The sequence below is a fragment of the Coloeus monedula genome (assembly GCF_965178545.1).
Source record: "Coloeus monedula genome assembly, chromosome: 13".
NCBI lineage: Eukaryota > Metazoa > Chordata > Aves > Passeriformes > Corvidae > Coloeus > Coloeus monedula.
Genome location: NC_138793.1, coordinates 12,996,620 through 13,017,007, shown reverse-complemented (window position 1 = coordinate 13,017,007; position 20,388 = coordinate 12,996,620). Strand labels below are relative to the sequence as shown.

The window sequence follows — 20,388 nt, the reverse complement described above, 5'->3', positions numbered from 1 at the left end:
AGCAACTTGCTCTAGTGGAAGGTGTCCCTGCCCTTGGCGTGGGGACTGGAACAAGATGAGCTGTAAGACCTCCAATCCAAACCATTCTGTGATACTATGATAAGAACCCAGGCTGGCATGGACTAATTTCAGTGCTGGAGCTGGAATTCCCACATGCCATTCATAACCTGTTTCTACCAACTCTTGTTTCACTGCTCTGATGTTCCTGTGGGCCTACAATTCCCATTTGTTCCTATTATAGTGGATATCTGGGCTGAGTTTTGTTGTTGCTCTGAGTGGGGATCTTCTTCCAAGTCCTTTCTCCACACTAGATTTAAAAAAAGGTAGCAGAGCCTTTATAGACAAGATATTCTATGATGTTACTTCCAACCATCATCAGTCTATCATGATTCCATGACCAAGTGACAGCTCACCCAATGCACTGGGACAAGCACATTTTGAAGCCAGCACTTAGTCCAGAACAGTGCTGTCCCACAGCCATAGCGAAGGAAACTGGCTCCAGGTGCCATGCTCTCAGGCCATGTCCTGGAGGCATACCAGGTGCCACGCTATCTCCCAAGGCCGCGGTGGCGAGGCAGTGGGGAGGTGCCCAGGGCTGCATATAAGAGCCGCCGGGTGCCAGGCAGGTCTGTCTTCACGAGTGGCAATGGCTCTGCTGTGGCTTTTGAGCTGCCTGGCGCTGGCGGGCTTTGCCCGTGCCGCCCTCCCTGAGAGTGCGTGGGGTCGTGGGGCTCGGCGGGGTGGGCTCGGGGCTCGGGCGGGCGGGAGTGGTGGGGGGGCCAGGCTGGCCGGAGCCGCCGTCCCACGGCTGCCTGTGCCCCGCAGACTGCGGCGTGCCCGCCATCACACCCGTCATCCGCGGCTACAACCGCATCGTCAACGGGGAGCCGGCGGTGCCAGGGTCCTGGCCGTGGCAGGTGTCCCTCCAGGTGAGAGCCCGGGGGCAGGGGTGGGTGCCGTGCGGGGGGCCGGGCCCGGAGCAGCCCGGCGGCGGTGCCGGGTGCTGAGGGCAGCTCTCCCCGCCAGCGCTACAACGGCTTCCACTTCTGCGGCGGGTCCCTGATCAGCGAGAACTGGGTGGTCACCGCTGCCCACTGCGGCGTCAGGTAGGCACCGGCTCTGCTGCCGGCCGGCCCGGGGCTGGGCACAGGGTGCGCAGGGTGCGCAGGGAACCCCCCGTGTCCCCGTGCCGGTGCCCCGTGCTCAGTGCCTGCCTGTGCCCAGGAAAACCGACACCGTGGTGGTGGGCGCCTACGACCAGGACGCACCGGGCCCTGACCAGCAGAAACTCACAATCGAGAAGGTACCTCCGGGGCGGGGTCCGTGTGCCTGCGGGATCCCACGGCCACCACGCGTGGCCTGGGGGCTTATGTCCGGGTCCTCCTTGTCCTGGGGTTTGCGTTCCTGAGGAGTCCCCGGTTCCCCTTATCCTGGGGTTCCCTGGGGTGTCCATGGTGTCCCACATCCCTGCACTGCAATCCCCTGGGGTGTCCCTGCTCCCATTCAACCTTCAGGTCAGGTCCTCTGGCTGTCCCCATGTTCCCGGGAACTCCCAAGGGATGGGGGTTCAGCCCCCAGGGTCCACTTTGTCCTTGCAGGGGATGTGACCTGGGGTGTCCCTGCTCCCCTGCGTCCCAGGGCCCGGGCTCTGCAATTCGGACACCCTGCCAGCACGGGATCCACAGAGCAATCCCCGGGGTCCCCATTGGTCCCCGGGGTCCCTACTGGTCCCTGTGGAGTGCCCGGTGCCCGGCACCCTGGCAGGGGATGCAGGTGCTGAGAGCAGTGCTGCCTGCTCCAGGTCTTCAAGAACCCCAAGTTCAACATGCTGACCATCCACGACGACATCACCCTGATCAAACTGGCCACTCCGGCGCAGCTGTCGGATCGCGTGTCCCCCGTCTGCCTGCCCAAGGCCACTGACGAATTCCCGGGGGGGATGACCTGCGTCACCACTGGCTGGGGGCTCACTGACTCCAGCGGTAACTGCACTTTCTTGGCCCCATCCCCATTCCTGTCCCCTGCCTCATCCAAATCCCCATCCCCGTCCCCTGCCTCATCCAAATCCCCATCCCCGCCCTTGTCCCCTGTCTTCCCTGTCCCCTTCCTCATCCATATTGTCAGTCCCTGTCCTCGGCTGAATCATAATGCTCATGCCAATCTCCCATCCAGATCCCCATCCAAATCTGAATCCCCATCCCGTTCCCGTATCCCCATCTTCATCCCTGTCCCATTCCCCATCTCCATCACCAATTCCCAACCCTGACCCGGTCCTGTCCCCATCTCCACCATCATCACGGTCCTGTCCTCCTCGTCCCCCCCCCTCCCCGTCCCAGTCCTTGTCCCCGTTCCCGGGGCCGGTGCCGGCGCTGACGCCCCCCGCTCCCCGCAGCCTCGCACACGCCGGCGGTGCTGCAGCAGGTGGCTCTGCCCCTGCTCACCAACGCCCAGTGCAAGGAGTTCTGGGGCTTCCGCATCCGCGAGGTGATGGTCTGTGCCGGCGCCGACGGAGCCTCCTCCTGCATGGTACGTGCCCCCGGCCCCCGCTGCCCGCGGCGCCCCCGGGCCCCGCCCCGGCGCTCACCCGCTGCCCCGTGCAGGGCGACTCCGGGGGCCCGCTGGTGTGCCAGAAGGACGGCGCCTGGAACCTGGTGGGCATCGTCTCCTGGGGCAGCAGCACCTGCGACACCCAGACGCCCGGCGTGTACGCCCGCGTCACCAAGCTCCGCGACTGGATCGACTCCATCCTGGAGGCCAACTGAGGCCAGCAATAAACGCTGCCATCCCCTGAGCACTGTGTCCTTGTCACCATGCCGGGAGGGACAGGAGCGGGGCATGGGGCAGGCGGGTGGCCGGGAGACAGCCGGCTGGGGATGGGGATGTGCCGTGTGCTGGGGTCAGTTCTCTGGGCATGAGGACACCTGTCCAGGAGAGCTGAGAGGCATGGGGACACCTGGCAGGGAACAGGGACAGATGGACAGGGGGACATGGGAACTCCTGGCCCTGAACGGGGAAACCTGGCTGGGAACGGGGACAGATGGACAGGGGGACATGGGGACTCCTGGCTGGGAGGGGAGGAGCATGGGGACGTGTGGTCTCCTATGGGGTCATGGACCCCTGACCAGCTGTGGGGATACTTGAGCAGGCATGGGGATGCGTGGGAGGGTAGGGGCCACGGTGAATGCAGTGACTCCGCTCAGGCAGGGGACAGCAGGGGAACATGACCACAGGCACTGGTGGGACCCAGTTCCCCCCGTCAGGGACACACTCGCGTGTGGCTGGAGCCACCTTAAGGTGTCAGTGTGGGGGAGGGACAGACAGGCTGCGGGAGAGGGCAATGTCCTGGTCCTGTGCAGTTCCCATGTTCGCGGTCCTGTCCCGTCAAGACATGGCCCTGCGGAGGGTGCTGGCGCTCGGGGCAGCCCTGGGGCGCCGCAGCTGCTGCTCCAAGGTGGGGCCGGGGCTCCGAAGGGCAACTCAGGTCCTGACGCGGCCACTTGGCCTTGTGCCCTCGGCCCATGGCCACGATCAGACCCTCCCCACTACGTCCCTGAAGGGCCCTCGTTGTTCCCCCCGCAGCCCTCGCTGCCCCCGGACTTCGTGGAGGCCCTGAGGGCCGTGGTTGGGGCCCCCAACGTCTCCACGGCCACAGCGGTGCGGGAGCAGCACGGCCACGATGAGTCCATGCACCCGTGAGTGGCCCTGGAGCTGGGACCCCTGGGGAAGGCTCTGGGGAGGGGAAAGACCATGGGAAGGGTCACAGGGAAGAGATCTGGGGAGGACAAGAGGCACTGGAAGGGGAAGGGGTCAGACGGGGAGGGGCCAGCTCTGGGCATGGGAAATGTTTGGGTAGACAAGGGGCCGTGGGGAGGGGAAGGGGCATATGACAAGTCCTGGGTTGGGGGAGGGCCATGGGGAGGATCAAGTGGTTGAAGTCAGTGGGGCAGTGGTGCTGCCTGTCCCCCAGCTGTGCCCCTCCGGACGTCGTGGTGTGGCCCCAGGCGGTGGGGCAGGTGCAGGAGCTGGCAGCGCTCTGTCACCGCTGCCGCGTGCCCATGGTGCCCTTTGGCACCGGTACCGGCCTCGAAGGAGGCGTCAACGCCGTGCAGGTATCGGCTCCCCCGGCACCTCCGACCCCCCGGGGGCTCTGGGTGCCCGGCCGTGCCCAGAGCCCCGGCTGCCCCTGTGCCAGGGCGGTGTCTGCTTTGACCTGAGCCGCATGGACGCCATCGCGGAGCTGAGCCTCGAGGACTTCTCGGTGACAGTGGAGCCCGGTGTCACCCGCAAGGCCCTCAACAAGCACCTGCGTGGCACCGGGCTCTGGTTCCCTGTCGGTACTGTCGGCACGAGGGGGGTCACGGGGCTGGGGGTGACAGCATTGGAGGTGCTGGGAATGAGGCCCCATGACACTTGTGGAGCCGTAGATCATGGGGTGTACATAGGTGTGCTCTGATCCCAGGGCAGTAGCAGTGCTGCCTCTCGGAGTGATGGTGCCATGCTTCCTGAGGTTCTGGAAGGGACAGGTAGCCAGTACCAGGAATAGCTGGCATCAGGGGCTACCATCCTCCCTGCCACACCAAACCCATAACCCCCGTGGTGGCCATGACCCCTGGCACGGTGCTGTGAGTGACACCCACCCCATACTGGTTCAGGGCCAGGGTAGCCCCACTGCACTGCACAACTACTACCACCCCTCATTTTCCCCCCAGCCCTCTTATGCCCCACCCCTTGTGCCCCATGAACTCTCTGCGCATCAGCAGTCTCCAAAGGCTAGGAGATCTTTTAGGAGGACAGGATCTCCCCAGCCCTGCCACAGGGCATCTCCCTCACCCCAGCGGGCACACACAGATATGCAGGAGATGGGGGGTGTTTCTAGGCAAATCTTTATACTGCTGGGGGACTTGGGGCCAAGTTTTGGAGGGGGCTGCCACTTGGTAGCTCCGGGAACCAGCGGAAGCTTCCCCTGTGTTCAAAAGGCACCAGTTTTGGTTCGCATTTCAGTTACAGCTGGTACTGTAGCACAACCTAAGACGTGAGAACGCACAGCTTAGCCCCTTCCTGCCCCAGCAGCTCCCCACCACCCCTTACCCCCCTGGGGACACCTATCCCCAGCCTCCAGCACACAAGGGGATAGTACAACCCATCTCTGTCACACTGTCCCGCCATCACAGGGGGACGGCTTCCACATCATTAGAATCTCCTGGCCACCGTAGCGTGCTCCAGAGTGCACCATAGAGTCCTCCCAAGAGCGGAGCAGCCACAGCATCACCTCAAATTGCCAGGCACATCCTTGTCTCAACAGGGACATGGCCCCATGCCCTTCAGCCCAGGACTGACTGCCAGTTTTGTATGGAGAGAGGACAGCGGGGGAGGAGTGGGCATAGATCCACCTCCCAGCTTTGCTTCATTATGGGCACAGCTCAAACCATTCCTGGCCCCTGGCCAGAGGGAAGAAAGGATATAATGGCTGAAGCCCCTCACCTCTGTCCCCACAGAGCCCCAGCCACTCGGTGTGCATGGGAGTCTCTATGTACATGTCTGCTTACACCGGGCGGAGAGGACTTGCACAGAGGGAAATGCATGTCTGGGGAGGGGTGGGGGCCAGAGAGAGGGGACAGTGGCCCTGAGGCCATCACATGGCTGCCAGCTGGCCCAGCACCATCCTGAACTGCTGCGTGCTGTTGGCGAGGTCCTTGACACGCTCCACCATGTCCTTGGAGGCAGCAGGAGATGGGTAGTGGAGGGCGGCCGCCTTGGTGGTCATCACAATCTCCTTGAGCATCTCACAGAGGAGGTTGCTGTAGTGCATCACCTTGTGCTGGACATCCTGGGCCTTGGCCTGGCGGGACAGCGTGTCCCCAATGAAGACGAGCTTGTGGGCGCTGAGGATGACAAACTTGCTGTGGGCCACAAAGATTTTGGGAGGTTGGTTGGTGCTGACGGCGGTAAAGAAGGCGTCGACAGCATTGGTGAGCGTGGTGAGGTTGGCCTCGCACTGCTCCAGGTAGAAGAGGAGGAGCTGGCGGTCAGCAGGACACAGTGTCCCACCACCCCGCGCAGGGCTGTAGTGCTGGGGGGGGCTCCAGTTGGACAGGTCGTTGTCGATGGGGCGTGTCACCTCCTGCTCCAGCCGCTCAAACTGCTTCAGCTGTGGAAGAGGCAGGCGTGAGGCAGGGTGGCCATTGAGCCAGCACCTGCTCCCCTCCATGGAGCCACCAGCACAGATGGCCATGACCACCAGCCCCAGGGAACACAGTGAGGGACAGTGTCAGCCCCAGGACAGCCATGCCAGGCTCCTCTCCAGGATCAAGGTGCCTACGCCCCTCTCCACTGGCACAGCACTGGTATGGAAGGCAAGGTAAAACACACCATGGGAACATCCAGGGAAGAGGGCTGTGGTCAGATCAGCAGCAGAGGTTACAAGGGAAGCAAGATGTGGGGCCCTGCCTGCCCCAAGTGCTGTGCCCAGCAGCACCCACCTGCCTGCCCCAGTGCCCTTACCTGCTGGTGCTCTAGCTGGTCCTTGCTCTGCCTGATGATGTTGCCTTTCTCCAGCAGCTCCTTCTGGGTCTTCTCAAACTCCTCCTTGCCCTGCAGGGGCATGACATGGAAGGGGTCAGCAACATCATCCTTCCCAGAGAGTCCCCACCTGCCCTGGGACACCTCTGGTCCACACAGCCCTCAAGCTGGAGGGTAAAAGCAAAACATAGGTGGAAGCAGAGCAGCCTAATCCCCCTGTGCCACGGAGCCACCATCACAAATGCTCCCTGTGGGAAGCAGCCCCCATACCCACGCCCACCTGGAGATGGACATAGTCATAATCCTCCATCCAGCCGCTCTCACTGTTCTCGTAGGGCCCATCAGGCGACTCCTGGGCCAGCAACTTGGGGGGGGAGGGCAGGGGCCGTGACTGGATGCTGCTGGCCTTGTCGGAGGGGTGAGGGGGCCCATGGCCACCGCTCTCCACCGCCGGCTTTGTCCGTTTGAAGAGGAGGGAGGCATTGCCATGCAGGAAGGAAGCCAACTGCTTGGTGTCATCAGGAACACCACGTGAGTGCATGATGAAGTGCTCCAAGTCATCTGTGCCCGGCTTGCTACTGGCCAGGGTACTGGGGGCCCAGTGGCAAGCGTCCAGCGCTTGGCCGTGCCGTGCCAGGGCCTGGTAGACCTCCTCCATCTTCTGCAGCTGCTTGCTGAGCTTTATGTAGAGGGAACGGTCGGAGGCCTGGGCAGCATTGCCCACTGCCCCCCGGGCAAACTCCAGCAGGTCCCGGAGGGCCGTCCGGACACCCTCGGCTGCCCCACGGATGTTGGCAGCATTGGCCTCCATGTACTCAGGGCTGCGCCAGTTGGTGCTGATAAAGGACATGAGGTAGGAGACAGCGCTGCCGACGCCACTCTGGAGCTTGGCCAGTGTCTCCATGGCGGCATCCAAGTCCAGGGAGAACTCCTTGCCGGCTCCCTTAGCCGGCTCCTTCACAGGCACCACGTCCAGCGAGGATGTGGAGATGTTGCTGCGGGTGCTGCCTGTGCTGGAGGCTGAGAGGCGCTTGGCATCGGCACCCTTGGCCTCGCGGTCTACTTGCGGTGGGACATCGTAGATGTACTCGCCCTCCGTGTCCACAGAGCCCTTGCCTGGGGCGTGCAGATCCCGGGGCACATCGTACACCTCTTGGGAGGGGAAGGTGGATCCCCCCAGCTTCTTGAGGCTGGGGGGCACATCGTAGATCTCGTGGGAGAGCGGCAGCTCAGGAGCACCTTTCCCAGCTGCTGGGGGCACATCATAGACATCCTCCGGCAAGTAGGGCTCCTGTTGGGCCAGGATGAGGGGATGGCGGGATGGGTCAAAGGCTTTCTGCTTGGCAAAGGCAGGTGGCACATCGTAGGTCTCCTCCCGCGCTGGGCCATCCGGCACGTCCTTGCTCACTGAGGGGGGGACATCGTACACCTGCAAGGGCAGAGCAGTGGCACCATCAGCACTATTGGGAGAACTGGCCTGGGGCAGGTGTGGAGGTGCAGGCCGGCTGCCCCAAACTGTGGGGCATGTAAGTGCCAGCACTGGGCATCCAAGACGGCACTGCGTGGGCACCAGGATGAAGCCATGCACCACAGGAGTTCTCCTGCCCTTTGGGACAGGAATCACAAAATCCTAGAGCAGCCCAGGTTGGAAGGGACTTCAAAAGATCACCTGGTCCAACCTCATCCCCAGGATGTGAACATCCAGCAACCCATTCCTGGGCATCCTGAAAGCCTCCAGTGGCCAGGGACATCACCACATCTCTGGGGAGACTGATCCAGTAAATTATTTTTCTCCCTGTAAAAATCTGTTTGTCTTTCTTACACAGAGAAGCTGGGAGCTTCCAGCAGCACTTACAGTTTGGTGCAGGTTCTTCTCCACACTAGGGGGCACGTCGTAGATCTCCTGCCCCGGGTCCTGCCCACTGGGACCCTTCACTGCCATGGGAGGGGTGTCATAGACCTGTAGTGGGGAGGACATGGGACAATGTGTCAGAGATGGTGTGGCCACCCACCTCCTCTCAGGGATCAGCTGGAAATGGTGGAGGTGCTCAGAAGCAGCAACAAGGTCTGTAAAGTACAGTTTTGGGTACAATTTGGCCTGGTAATGGATCTCAGGCTGTGACAGATCATCTCCCATTCTTAAGGGCAAAAACCAGAGATTCGCCCTTGACACCCCAAGCAAACTCACCTCCTGGCTGAACTGGCCTGGGACCCCTCCTCGGACAGGCGGCACGTCATAGATCTCCTGGGGGCCCGTGGAGATGAGGTGGCGAGGGAAATCATATTCAACCTGCTCACCCTTGGGCGAGTCATAGACATACACCTGCCCCACGCGGGTGGGCACCAGCACCTGGAAAGAGGGAAAAGACATGATGTGGGCACTGCAAAGCATCTCCCACCCTGCATCATTCCCTCAAAACCCAGCAATGGGGCCAGAGAGAGGATGGTTGCTGGATTCTGTACTGGATTGCCTGGAATTAGGGTCTGGCCGGTGCCACGGGAGGGCGCTCCCCGGCCGGGCGTGCCGGGATGCCGGGGACGGGATGATATCACCGGTTATTTATAGCGGCGATAGAGTCTCAGCGAGAGACAAAGCCCGGCCGGCACGGCCGTGGCATGCAGAAAGCAACGGCCGATTCGCACGTCCAGGTGTGGGCCGGGGTCTGCCAACGCCTGGAGATCCCTGCCCACAGCTCCAAGCCTGAATGGGTCATTTCATGGTGACACCAGAGCGGAAAATAACCAAACCCAGAGGGTAACGGCACCCTGCCCAACCAGTGCCAAGGAGGGCTGAGGTGTTGGGCTGGTTCTTCCTTTTAGGATGTTCCTTGTGCCCTGGCTGTGATTTGGCAGTTCCCTCCCCTCACTGGCTCCTTCCCAGGGGTATGAGTTGGAATAGCCTTCCCAGAAAACACAATACTGAAAGCACCTCACTCCTCTTCCTTAGGATGACGTGCCAGGGAAGAGGCAGAGCCAGAAGAAGGCTGGTGTCCGGGATGGAGCCGTTAAGCTACATGCTGGGGACAAGCCTGGTGGCTCACCCTTGCCTCACCAGTGTATCTAGCAAGTACTGGCAGGCTGCCTGGCACAGTTGGGAAATGCTGGCACTGCCTGTCTGTTCCTGTGTGCGCTCCCAGGAGGAACGAAACCTCATAGCATTGTACTGGGTACCACAGCTACTTCCACAGCTCCAGAATCTGGCATCCCAAAACAGCTCTTGGGTTACCAACACCCTGTGCCCATACCAGACACACTGCCATGCCCTGGGTGACACCAGCAGAGCCCACACAAGAGACCATCAGGACCAGAGTGCTGAATGCTGTGCCAGCCCCAAGAGGGGCAGCCCACGCCAACTGGGGGACCTCAGCCACTGCAGGGATTCTCCCAGTGCACCCACTCCTGCCAGCAGTGCGGGCAAAGATGCCCACACAACCCCAGCAATGGGCACATGGGCTGCCGTCTCCAAGAGTGGCAAGCTGAGAAGCCCAAGCTGTGCCACCCACTCACACCCGTGGACCACAGAGCACCCCACAACCACAACACACTCCCCACTTCCAGTCTCCCCATCCTACCTTTCCCTGGGGCTTGTGCCCTTCCCAGCTCCTCATGTCCAACGATGGTGGCACCTGGTAGATTTCTTGAGCCTGACCAGCTGAGGGAGGAACCTGGTAGACATCCTGAGGGGGACTGGCAGACCCCCCTGGGTAAGCCTCTGCTGCCTGGCCCATGGAGGGGGGCACCTGGTAGATCTCCTGGCCAGGGCTGGAGAAGGTGTGGGGAGGTGCCTGCTTTGGGTAGGTGGAGGGCTGCTTAGCTGGGGCAGGAGGAAACTGTCCAGTGGGCGCTGAGCCCGGGTATAAACCCTGCTGTCCCTTGCTGGGGACCGGCATCAGGTAGACATTGTCCCCTTGGGGGGCATAAGCAGGGTGCATGGGTGTGTACTGCGAGGCAGGTGACAGCGGGGTGTAGCCCCCTTGGTGGTGGAAGGACAGAGCTGGCTGGGGCACCGATGGCTGCGGCGGTGCCTGCCCCTGTGCCGGGCCAGGCGCTTGCTGCTGCGGCTGCTTCTTGTCGTACATCCCCACCAGGATCTTGAGGCGGTTCCCGGGAACGATGCCCTGCCGGCCATGGAGCGAACAGAGCCACCAGCCGTCCAGCCCCTGCGTGTTGCGCTCCAGCACCGTCATGATGTCGCCCTTGCGGAAGGAGAGCTCGTCCGGGGACTCGGCCACGTTGTCGTACAGCGCCTTGGCCAGCACGTTCTGGAAGAGAGCCCCGCGCCGGGGCGGTGAGCCGGGCCCCGCCGGCCGCTGGGGCGTCATCCCGGCGGGCGACAGCGGGGCTGCAGCTCAGCACCGGGACGGAGCCCCACGGGCCGGGGGCTTCGCCGAGCAGTTCCCGCCAGCTGGATCTCCCCGCTCCAGCCACCGCGGGATTCCCCGCTGGAGCAAAACCCACCCTTCCCAGAGGTGGTGCTGGGAAGGGGCCGGGCCCTTCCGCCTCTCCGGTTTCGGGGGGCCTCCTCTGCCTCTCCCGCCCCTTCCCTCCGCCGACTGGGAGGAAGTGCCGGGGCGGTGAGTCAGCCGTGACCGTGGCCATCCCACGGCACCCGTCGCCGGGCCCGGGCCCCTTCCACCCCGCGGGGTCCCCGAGCCGGGCCACGGCAGCACCTGCCAGCGCCGCTCGGGACCGTGGCAGCGGGACAGGTCGCGGCCCGCCCGAGATGGCAGGGCCGGACTCCCGGCTGTCCCGCGGCCCTGCCCGCCGCCGGTGCCGCCCCGCCCGCTGGGACGGGGGGCGGAGGCCTGAGGAGGCCCCTGGCCCCGGTGGGCCCCCCGCGGGTCCCGCAGCGCCCTGACCCGCCGGGAGGGAGGGAGCGAGGGAAGGCAAGGCCTGGCCGCCCCGGTGCGGGGGAGCTCGGCCAAGGTCACCCCAGTGGGATCGGCCGCACAGGAGAGGCCCTGCCCGGGGCGAGCGGTGAGAGGGCTGCGGCCTTCCTCCTCGTCGTCCTCCTCCTCCACCAACGGGGCCCCGCAGCAGCCGTTCCCCCGCGCCCTACTTGTCCCCGCACACGCCCCCGTGTCCTCCCCTGTGCCCCCGCTCACCAGGTAGTTCATCTTCCCGCGGGGCCACTCCGGCCGCAGCGAGGGCGGCGGGCCGGGTGCGGGGCCGAGGGCCGGGCCGGGCCGGGCCGGGGGCGGCGGGGCCGGGGCGCGCGGGCGGCGGCGGCGCCGTAGGGATCGTTATAGCGCCGCGCGCGCCCGGCCCGGCCGCTCCGCCCGCCCCCATTGGCTGCGCCCGCCCGGGGGGCGGGGCCGGGGCGAGGGGCGGGAAAGGGGCGGGGCGAGGGGCGGGGCGGGCACGGGAGCGCGGGGGCTGTGGCGGGCGGGCAGCGCGTGCGTGAGGGGCGTGAACCGGGTGTGGCACATGCCACGGGGGTGTGGCACCTGCCACGGGGGTGTGACCAAGTGCGACAAAGGGTACGGGGTGTGGAACCGGCGTGCAACAGCTGTGTACGGAAGGGTGTGCAACAGGTGTTGTAGTGGGCCTGCACTTAGTGTGCAGCAAAGGCTCTATGGGTGTGTAATGGATGTGCAAGTGAAGGAAAAACACTCTGCAATGGGTGTGTAATGAGCAAAGGTCATCAAAGGTTAATGGGCGGGTGTGCAATGGTTGTGCAATAAAGGGTAACAGGTAACTGGGGTGTTCTGGGGGGTGTGATGGGGATGGTGTGTAATGGCAGCGGGATATAAGGGGCAGGGTAGCTGTAGGTGCAGTGGCTCACATGGCACACCCTGGCACACATGGGACACCTGGCACACAGGGCACACCATAGTACCCGTGGCACACCACGGCTGGCTGCCTGGCCTGTTCCAACAGCCGGGCCACATGGCCCATGGGCGCCCCAACAGCCGGTAAGCCTGGGTTTGGCATCGCTGTATGCTGTGCCACAGTCCCTGCCATTATCTGCAGAGAGCTGGGAGCAAGCTGGGAGGGCAGCTGCAGCTGGGAGCTGTGGGAGGCACATGTGTGAGCTGCATGGGGGCACAGGACCTATGGACATGCACAGGCTGCACAGACACCTACGCTGCTCCCCAAGCGTGTGAGAGCTGGAGCACACAGGGAACCAAGGGAAGGGACACAAGTGGTGCCTGCAGCCAGTGGGCTCATGGGCAAATGGGCAGTGAGTGGGCCTGTGTGAGACCATGGGCCAGTGAGCGAGTGGTGCATGTGGAGACAGGCCAGGAATGTGCCCCTGACTGTGCACGTGCCTCCCGGCTGCAGTCCCCATCACAGCATTCTCTCTCACCCTCTGGGGTTACTTTCAGGTGACACCAGGGTATGGTGGCAGAGTTGAGACCAGATTGCAAACACACACCCTTCCCCAAAAAGCAGTACTTGAGCCACCACCACTGTCCCCAGCTTGGAGGCAAGTGTCCCTGTGTATCACTGGCAGAAAGGGAAACTGAGGCACAGCTGTGGGTGGGAGACATCCGGTGGCAGGGACTGCGGTCGTGCCCACAAACCGCAGTTGCCCTGGCGGGCGCAGCCTGAGGACTGTGGTTTCCTCTTGTTGGTGACAGTGGTGACAGTGCAGGCACTGAGCATCGTGGGCATCCTTGGGATGGGCTCCAAGCTCCCCAGCCTCTCTCCTGCCACTCTACAGCTGATCCCATGAAGCCACGTGTTTGCTTTGGAGACGCTGAGCCTGGTGTGGACCCACCAGGCCAGGGTCTCATGGGATCCCCGAGGTGTCCCCAGGGTGAAGCTGCTACCACATGCCTTCAGGCAGGTGTTGAGGGGCCACAAGCTTCCTGACTTAAAAACAGTGGGGATTTCACTTTTCCCTCTCCCTGTGTTGATGCTCAGATCAAAGTGTTCACTGTCAAACTCGATCCCATTTTCAGTCCATCAGAGCCAAAAATCACCGCTTGCATCTGCTGAGCAGTCTTGAGCTGGAAACAGCTCCTGCACATCCCTGCTTCCACAGCCAAGTGCCCATGGGGCAACAGGCACCAACAGGTCTCCCTTTGGCTTCTCCCACCTTTGAGAAAATGAAATGCCGAAGAGAAGATGAAAAGTGGAGCATTACAGGGGCCCTGCAGCACTGGGGATGCTCAGAGCTGAACTGGCTGCCGGAGCATCCCTGTACTGCTGCCAGTGGGGTGCGGTGAGGGTCCCACCAGTCCCATGCTGTGATTCTCTGCCAGCTCCAGTGGACACAGGGCTGGGTGTTTCGGGATGGATGGTCCTTGGGATGCAGGTTGCCCCAGCAACGGTAGCTATGGAAAACACTTCAGTGGCAAAATTTCCAGCCGTATTCATGTGTCCATCATTGTCTTCCGGAGAGTCCCTGGTGTATGGTGAGCCAGGCACGGCTGGCTCCGCATGGGCAGGCTGCTGCTGCGGCTGCAGGGGACTGGCTGTGCTGGGCCCAGCTTTTCCTGGCTTTTTGCAGCTTTTCTTGCTGGGTGTGGTATGAGAAAGTGCAGGAAGACTCCAAAGTGAGATTTGGGGGAGCATAGTAGATGTACAATGGACAGGGTGAACAGGCTGTGCCGTGCCATGCCGTATTAATTGGCTAGCTGCCAATTAATGTCCTATTGGCCCAGCCATGTCCCAACCATTGGATGAGATTCATTTTGGTGAATCAAATGCAGGGCACAGCTCTGGGACAGTGGGACATACCAGGAAATGGGCTGGCATTGGGATGTTTGCAGGGACCAGCAGCTTCAGCTGGGGCTTCCTGCTCCTGCCCACAGCCCTGCTAGGTCTGTGCTTTGGAAAGCCACTCCCCACCTCCTGGAGCAGCAATAGGATTACACGGGACTGAGTCTCCTAGCAATGAATGAGGAAATAAATCCTATAAGGCAGGACAGGATTTATTAGACTTCAATATTCTGGAAATAATGAGGACATTTCTCTTGGCTTGTAATATCATGGGACCCAACAGGATCACAACCAGGATTTATCCCCATGCTTCTCTATGGCACTGGGTCAGTTCTTAGCTGTGGAGAGAAGATGCTGGGGGAGGCTGCTTGCCTTTCCAAAGAGCAGGATGGCAGGGCACACCCTCATCTCCAGCAAAGCCAAGGCGGGCTGCGGGCTGCAGGCTGCCCCAACAGTAGCAGCTCTGTTTGTGTCCCCATTCATCCCCTACTGAGGGCTGGCGCTGATCCTCGCCCCCGGCTGGGGCTCACTGCTGGGAGCAGGAAGGGCTGACAGTGGCAAGGGCCGGCTGTGCCATCATCATCATCAGCTGAGTTTCAAATGCCAGTGCCAGCACCCACCACCCACCAGCAAGGATGCCCTGGGCTTGGGGACCCTCAAATGGGGTGGAAGACCCATGGGCTACTCCATTACTCCCCATTAGTTTTGAGCATGCTGCAAACAGAATCCCTCTGTGCTGCTGGGTGAGACATTGCTGTGAAGGAAAGAGGTGGGAAGAGGCTGAAAACAACATCTTGGAAAAGAGGATGTGATGCTGCCAGCATCACCTTCCAGGCACCACCTCTGCCCCTTGGGGAATTGCTGCCCTGGCTGTGGGCAGATGCTCCTAGGGACAGCTCCACACTCTGGTCCCTCCTCCCAGCTGCCATGCTTTGCCCCATGGCAGCTCTGTCCATGAAACCTGTTGTGGTCCTTGGGACAGTCTGGGGCTATGGGACGCACCCCCAGGCAGCCAGCATTCAATCTCCTCCCATGTGAAGAGCCAACATTTATTCCTGCATCCCTTTCACTGAAGCAGCGTTAAATGCAGTGTTACCTCCCTGTCGTGATTCCTGTGGCCCTGTAATAGCCCCCACAATCCCCAGCAGATCAGTAAAGCTGAGCCTGTGGGTGTGGGTTGGACACAGCTGGTTTTACCATGGCCTCAGCACACGGACACCACGGCAGAAGCTCCGACCATCAGGACACACAGACACAATTGGAGCCTTGTTTGGAGCTCAGCTGCACAAGGGGCCCCTTCAGGCAGCCAGGGAAGGGGGAGCTCCTTGGGGCGAAGTGATGCTCTGGCCATGAGGGACTCCTTATAGGGCCAAAATTACCCCAAGCAAATGCCCAGGGCGGGTCCCAACCCCATGGATGACATGAGCTTCTCAGAGAAGACAGCTCAAGGTGAGAATGTCTCAAAAGATGGACCCACATCTCCTGAGAACATTGCTCCTCACAGAAAGTGCAGGGCTGCTGGGGACATCAAGGGCTGGTGGGGACACTGAGGGCTGGTGGATCCTGGGGCCACCCCCCTTCATGGGATGTTGACTGGGCAATGGAAATAGCAAGCAGAGAGGGGTTTTGGTTGGGGTTTTTTTTCCCTTCTGAAGCAGCCAAGCTGTGTTTTCTGGAGACCTGTAAATCACTCCTCATCTTCAGGAAAGAAAGGCGAGGAATACATGATCCAACCAAGCAAAAACGCAGGACGCTTGGGAGCATGGAGGAAGTCAGGAATCAGCCCAAGCTGGAGGCTGCCTCCCGGCTGTCCCGCCAAGCCTGTCCCAGCTTGCTGGGCCAGGAGCTGGCACTGTAGCCCAGCATCCTCAAGCTGAGCTGGGCACACCACGCTGCCACGAGCTGGGGAGCCCAGCAGAGAGGGGAGTTGAGACTCTCAGCCACTGCCTTAAACTGCACTTTTCTAGCAGGTCAGGTCGCTTCCAAGATTTCAAGATTTTCCACATTTACTCAGCTGAAGAGAAGAAAAAACTCCATGAGAGAGGCTGGAGGGTTTGCAGAGAACATAGCTAGGGCTGGCAGGCAGGATCCCATAAACTGGGGGTCATCAATTCTCCCAGTTCACCAGCGTGCCAGGGGAGGCTGTGCTGGCCACATCCCTCTAACACACTGTTAGCGTGCATGTGAATCCAAAGCCACCCCTAAGCCATCCAGAGCCAGATGCAGCTGCAGGACTCACTACGGACACAGCCTGGAGCTCTTAAATGCTTTTAAAAACAAGGCTGGGTTTGGTGCCTCTGGCCTTTGGGATCTCCAAGGGTACTTGTTGCATCTCCATTCTACTCTTGCTCATAATACAATGCACAGAATTATTTTCCATTTCTTACCTACTTGGTGCTGCTGAGCTGCTGGAGCAGAAAGGGCCCTAGAATGCAGCATAGATACTCACTCTGTGGCAAAGGTTTTGGTTGTCAGCCCCCAGAAGCCAGATGCCACAGGGACCCAGCTTCTGCAAGGGTGACCCTTCCTGCCTCTGTCCAGCATCAGGGTCATGGGGGACACAGGGCAGAGAAGTTCCCAAATATTCCCTCCTCTCCTTTCAGCAACAGAAGAGCAAAAGGCAAATAATTTCCCTGGCTGCCTGCTCAGCACTCACAGCAAGCCCAGCCCTCCCAGCCCTGCTTGTGGCTGCCTTGGCATCTCACCATCTTCGGGGATCTGCAGCAAAACAAGCCTGGGCTGCCTTGGGGTCCCTGTTGGGAGGGACCCTGTAAGGAGGGCAGGACAGCACATAAGGAGAGAAGGTGCTGGAAATGGTCCAGCACTACCATTCAGAGCAGGAGAGTAACCCAACTACTGCAGCAGCATCTGCCTCGCTCTACTGAGGTCCAGCCAGGGCCACTCACTGACACTCAGGAGCCCCAAGCTGAGATACCCCCACAAAAGTTCCCTGCACAGAGATTCTGGTTGTTTTTGCAACCTAAGCCAGAGCAGCAACTGGCTTGGAAGTGTTTGGAGATGAAAACATGCCATCACTCTGTTGTTTGTTTCTGTCCAATTTCAGGCTTGTTTCAGCAGGTCCATTACAGCTGATTCTGTACAGAACAGGGTGCCAAAGGCTGCAACTCCCCTGAGCACGTGGTGTTTTTTCTTGTCTATCCTGCAGCACGGCCACAGAGCAGGGGCTGACTCAGCAGTGGACACATGAGCCCAAGGCTCAGACCGTGCTCAGAGCTGCAGGCAAGGGGCCATCGGCAGCGACGGAATCGCTTGCCCGGTGGGCAGGAAGGATGGGGCTTGTGCTGCTCTCCCCCGGCACAGCACCAGCGTGGGCTGCCCCACCAAGCAAGCCCAGAGCATCCTGGGGGGAAATGCTGGTGAGTACCTCCATTCCAAGGATGTGCACAGGCCAGACACTGGGAGCTGCCCAACTCCACCAGAGCCAGGCCAGCAGGGATGGCCAGGATGATGGTGCGTTGCTGGTCTCCAGCTCTGGCTGCTCATTCCACACCCAGGAGCCTTGGCCTGCCCTTCCAGGCAGCTGCACTTAGTCCCTGCGTGGCCATGCTTTGGATGGGTTTCCTTACTCCTGCAGCACTGCTACAGGACTACACTGACCTTGTCACCCCCAATTCTGGATTTCATTGCACCTCCAGCCCCAGTACTGAGGAGGGAAAGTGATTCAAGCACTTACTCTGACTCCCAGGCTGCTATCAGGGCACACAGTGGGCACCTCTGAGAGAGGTTTTTATGACTGCAGACACTCCTTACTCTATGTGATCCTTAATTTCTTTGTCCTCTGCTTCCCACACAAACCACACTGCCATCATGCAAGAGTGTTGGGATGGAATACTTTATTCACGTGAACACTCAGATCCTGGCCCTTCCTGCCTGCTGCAGCTGCTCCCATCTTCTTGACAGCATGAACAAGGAAGGATTTCTTCACCAGCTTGCTTAACCCCCCCCAGCATCATCAGACCCCACAAACAAGTACAGACAGTTTGGCTTTGTCTGGACAGGAGCAGAAGGCGGAGGGGCAGGGAGTGCTGCGGGGCTGGCAGAGCAGGGAGAAGGGCTCCAGCCCACAGCTTGCGTATGCACTGCAGCCATGAAACCTTCCTGCAGCCCCACTCTCACCACCAAACATGCCAGTACTCTCCCAGCCTTGGTGGTTCCTCCTGCTGCCAGAAGCACCTGGGATTGGTAAAGGATGGGTGCCACCACCTCTTCTTCTTGGAAAGTTGTTGCCAGAATTACACCAGTGTCTTCTATCACCTGCTGGGCCATTTAACCCTCAAAGTGCCCCCATTGACAAATACCCTCCCCAAACTATTACAGTAAAAGGAAAACCCTGTATATTGAGACATACAGGCTGAGTCTTGGGTAGAGAACAGTTTCTGTGCTTGGTGGTCGTTGGTGGCTGGCAGCCCCCAGCCAGCCTTGGGGCACAGAAGGGGGCAGGATCCCCCACGGCCACCCCTGGCACGTCAGGGCTTCATCCTGCTCAGTCTGATGTCACGTTCGATTTCGAACTGCCTGTGATCCACACGCTCCAGGAATGCTTTCCTCTCGATGTACCTGCAGGGAGGCAGAGGCAGAGGCTGTGAGCAGTGCCCGTGGCAGCCTGTGTGGCTCCCACCCTGGGGCAAAGCCCACCTGAAGGGACGAGCAGAGAGGGAAACCACCATCTGCCTCCTTCCCTCTCTTTCCATGAACTGATCACTCCACTGAACATCTCCTATGGACACCAAAACTGCTCTATGGCCTGCAGGCTGTCATCTGGGGGACTTCCAGAGGTCTGGTGGTTCCACAGGCTAGAGAACTGAACTGGCTGATTCTGGTTCCAGCTCTTCTACAGCTGAGAAATGTCCTCCACAGACACCTTGAAGGGGATCAGAGCAGGCCTTTGCACCACCCAGCAAAGCATCTCAAACCCAACCACAACCCTCAATACAAGCTCACAGGCCCATGATAAAAGCCAGGAACAGACACATGGAGCAACAGGGATGCAAAAAGCATCACCCAGCAAGCCTGCAGCAGCTCAGGGATGCAGGCCAGGGGCTTCCCAGCCACAGACCAGCTCCTAACCACCACTGAGTATTTAGTGCTGCCCTTCAGCACAGCACCTGAGTGCTGCGAGGAAGAAGGCACGCCTGCACCTGGAAAAGCACCTTGCTGCTCATTAATGGCATACAGCTGAATTTTAATGTATTTTGCTGCAAACCCTTGCCACAGACAGCCCGGGGCTGTGCTACTAATTAACCTACAGAGGGAGTGAAATTGCAATTCAAAACAGGAGCTGTAATTGAATCATCACAATTGTTCTGCATTTGTTCCAGGGTGGAAAACACTGGACTGCCATCACAAGGTCATTAAACTTGTGTGCAAGATGCACAGGGAACCACTGAATTTGGCTGTTCTGTCAGTCACTGCTTTTTCTGCTCACCAGGAGCAAGACCAAAGCCTAAGGGAAGATGAGCATTTCAGGCTCTGCGGGTTTTCCAGGCTGCTGGGTGGCTGGCAGTGTGCATGAAGGTGCCCAAGAACTGCACAGAAAGGTTGAAGGTCTCTCCTATCAGTGGTCTCTCTGAGACAGATGGACATTTTGTGATGAGGTCCCTGCAAGGTCAGGCTGGATGGGCCTCTAAGCAATGTGATCTAGATAAAGAATCTCTGCTCACTGCTGGGGGTTGGATTAGTTGGCCCTTAAAAGTCCCTTCCAACATGAACCATTCCGTGATTCTGCAATTCTTTATGCTACAACTACTGAACCAGTACTGAATGTGTTCCCAGTAGGGAGCATTTGCCCTTGCTGCAAGGGACAGCCCTGACACTCCTGCCCATCCAGTCATCATTGGAAATGAATTAATCCAGATTCTTTTCAGCAAGTGATTCCCCCAAGCGAGTGAACGGCCCTATGCATCCCTGCTGCCACCCCCTTCCCATCGCAGCTCCAGCCCGTCTCGTGCTGACACAACTGGGTCAGCTCATCTCTGCTGACTGTGAGGGGCAGGGACCAGCATGGCGCAATGCAGGCAAAGAGCTCGCTGGGAGGAGGTATTTTTGTGGCCCCTGCCCCTCACCGTTGGAGAAGGGCTGTGCAGAGGCCCCCTCCCCACACTGGTTCAGGAAAGGCAGGCAGGGGAGTGTCGCTTCCCTTTATCCCTGCAAGCAGGGAGGCAACCGGCTCCTAGGGCT

General features: G+C 60.4%; 4 protein-coding genes across 5 annotated transcripts in view; 2 read left to right on the top strand and 2 right to left on the bottom strand.

Moving 5' to 3' along the window:
• Positions 1-646: 646 nt before the first annotated feature.
• On the top strand, positions 647-2,762 carry LOC309577696 (chymotrypsinogen 2-like; the record flags this gene model as incomplete). Its single annotated transcript, XM_082289875.1, has 7 exons — positions 647-713; positions 826-929; positions 1,027-1,106; positions 1,225-1,303; positions 1,802-1,982; positions 2,393-2,526; positions 2,601-2,762. The coding sequence occupies 7 exons, from the start codon at positions 647-649 to the stop codon at positions 2,760-2,762; spliced, it is 807 nt and encodes a 268-aa protein (XP_082146001.1).
• A 558-nt stretch (positions 2,763-3,320) lies between these two features.
• Positions 3,321-4,543, top strand: LOC309577857 (putative D-lactate dehydrogenase, mitochondrial; the record flags this gene model as incomplete). The annotated part of the gene is made up of 5 exons (XM_082290110.1): positions 3,321-3,451; positions 3,580-3,692; positions 3,968-4,109; positions 4,193-4,339; positions 4,460-4,543. Exons 1-5 carry the CDS (start codon positions 3,338-3,340, stop codon positions 4,541-4,543), a joined length of 600 nt encoding a protein of 199 aa, XP_082146236.1. The 5' UTR covers positions 3,321-3,337.
• Positions 4,544-4,892: 349 nt separating this feature from the next.
• BCAR1 (BCAR1 scaffold protein, Cas family member) lies at positions 4,893-11,739 on the bottom strand (the record flags this gene model as incomplete). 2 transcript variants are annotated; one of them, XM_082289980.1, is made up of 7 exons in its annotated part: positions 4,893-6,148; positions 6,502-6,591; positions 6,800-7,948; positions 8,375-8,479; positions 8,708-8,869; positions 10,092-10,781; positions 11,625-11,739. In XM_082289980.1, 7 exons carry the CDS (start codon positions 11,634-11,636, stop codon positions 5,633-5,635), a joined length of 2,724 nt encoding a protein of 907 aa, XP_082146106.1. In that variant the 3' UTR covers positions 4,893-5,632. The 2 variants fall into 2 exon arrangements, with proteins under 2 accessions (XP_082146106.1, XP_082146105.1); XM_082289979.1 differs by lacking the exon at positions 11,625-11,739 and having other exon boundaries at positions 10,092-10,841.
• A 6,303-nt stretch (positions 11,740-18,042) lies between these two features.
• The window catches only part of CFDP1 (craniofacial development protein 1), a 61,961-nt gene continuing 59,615 nt past the window's right edge, over positions 18,043-20,388 (bottom strand). Inside the window, exon 7 of the mRNA XM_082289777.1 lies at positions 18,043-18,768. Coding sequence (XP_082145903.1) covers positions 18,678-18,768 — 91 coding nt within the window. The 3' untranslated portion in view covers positions 18,043-18,677. The remainder of the gene's footprint in view (positions 18,769-20,388) is intronic.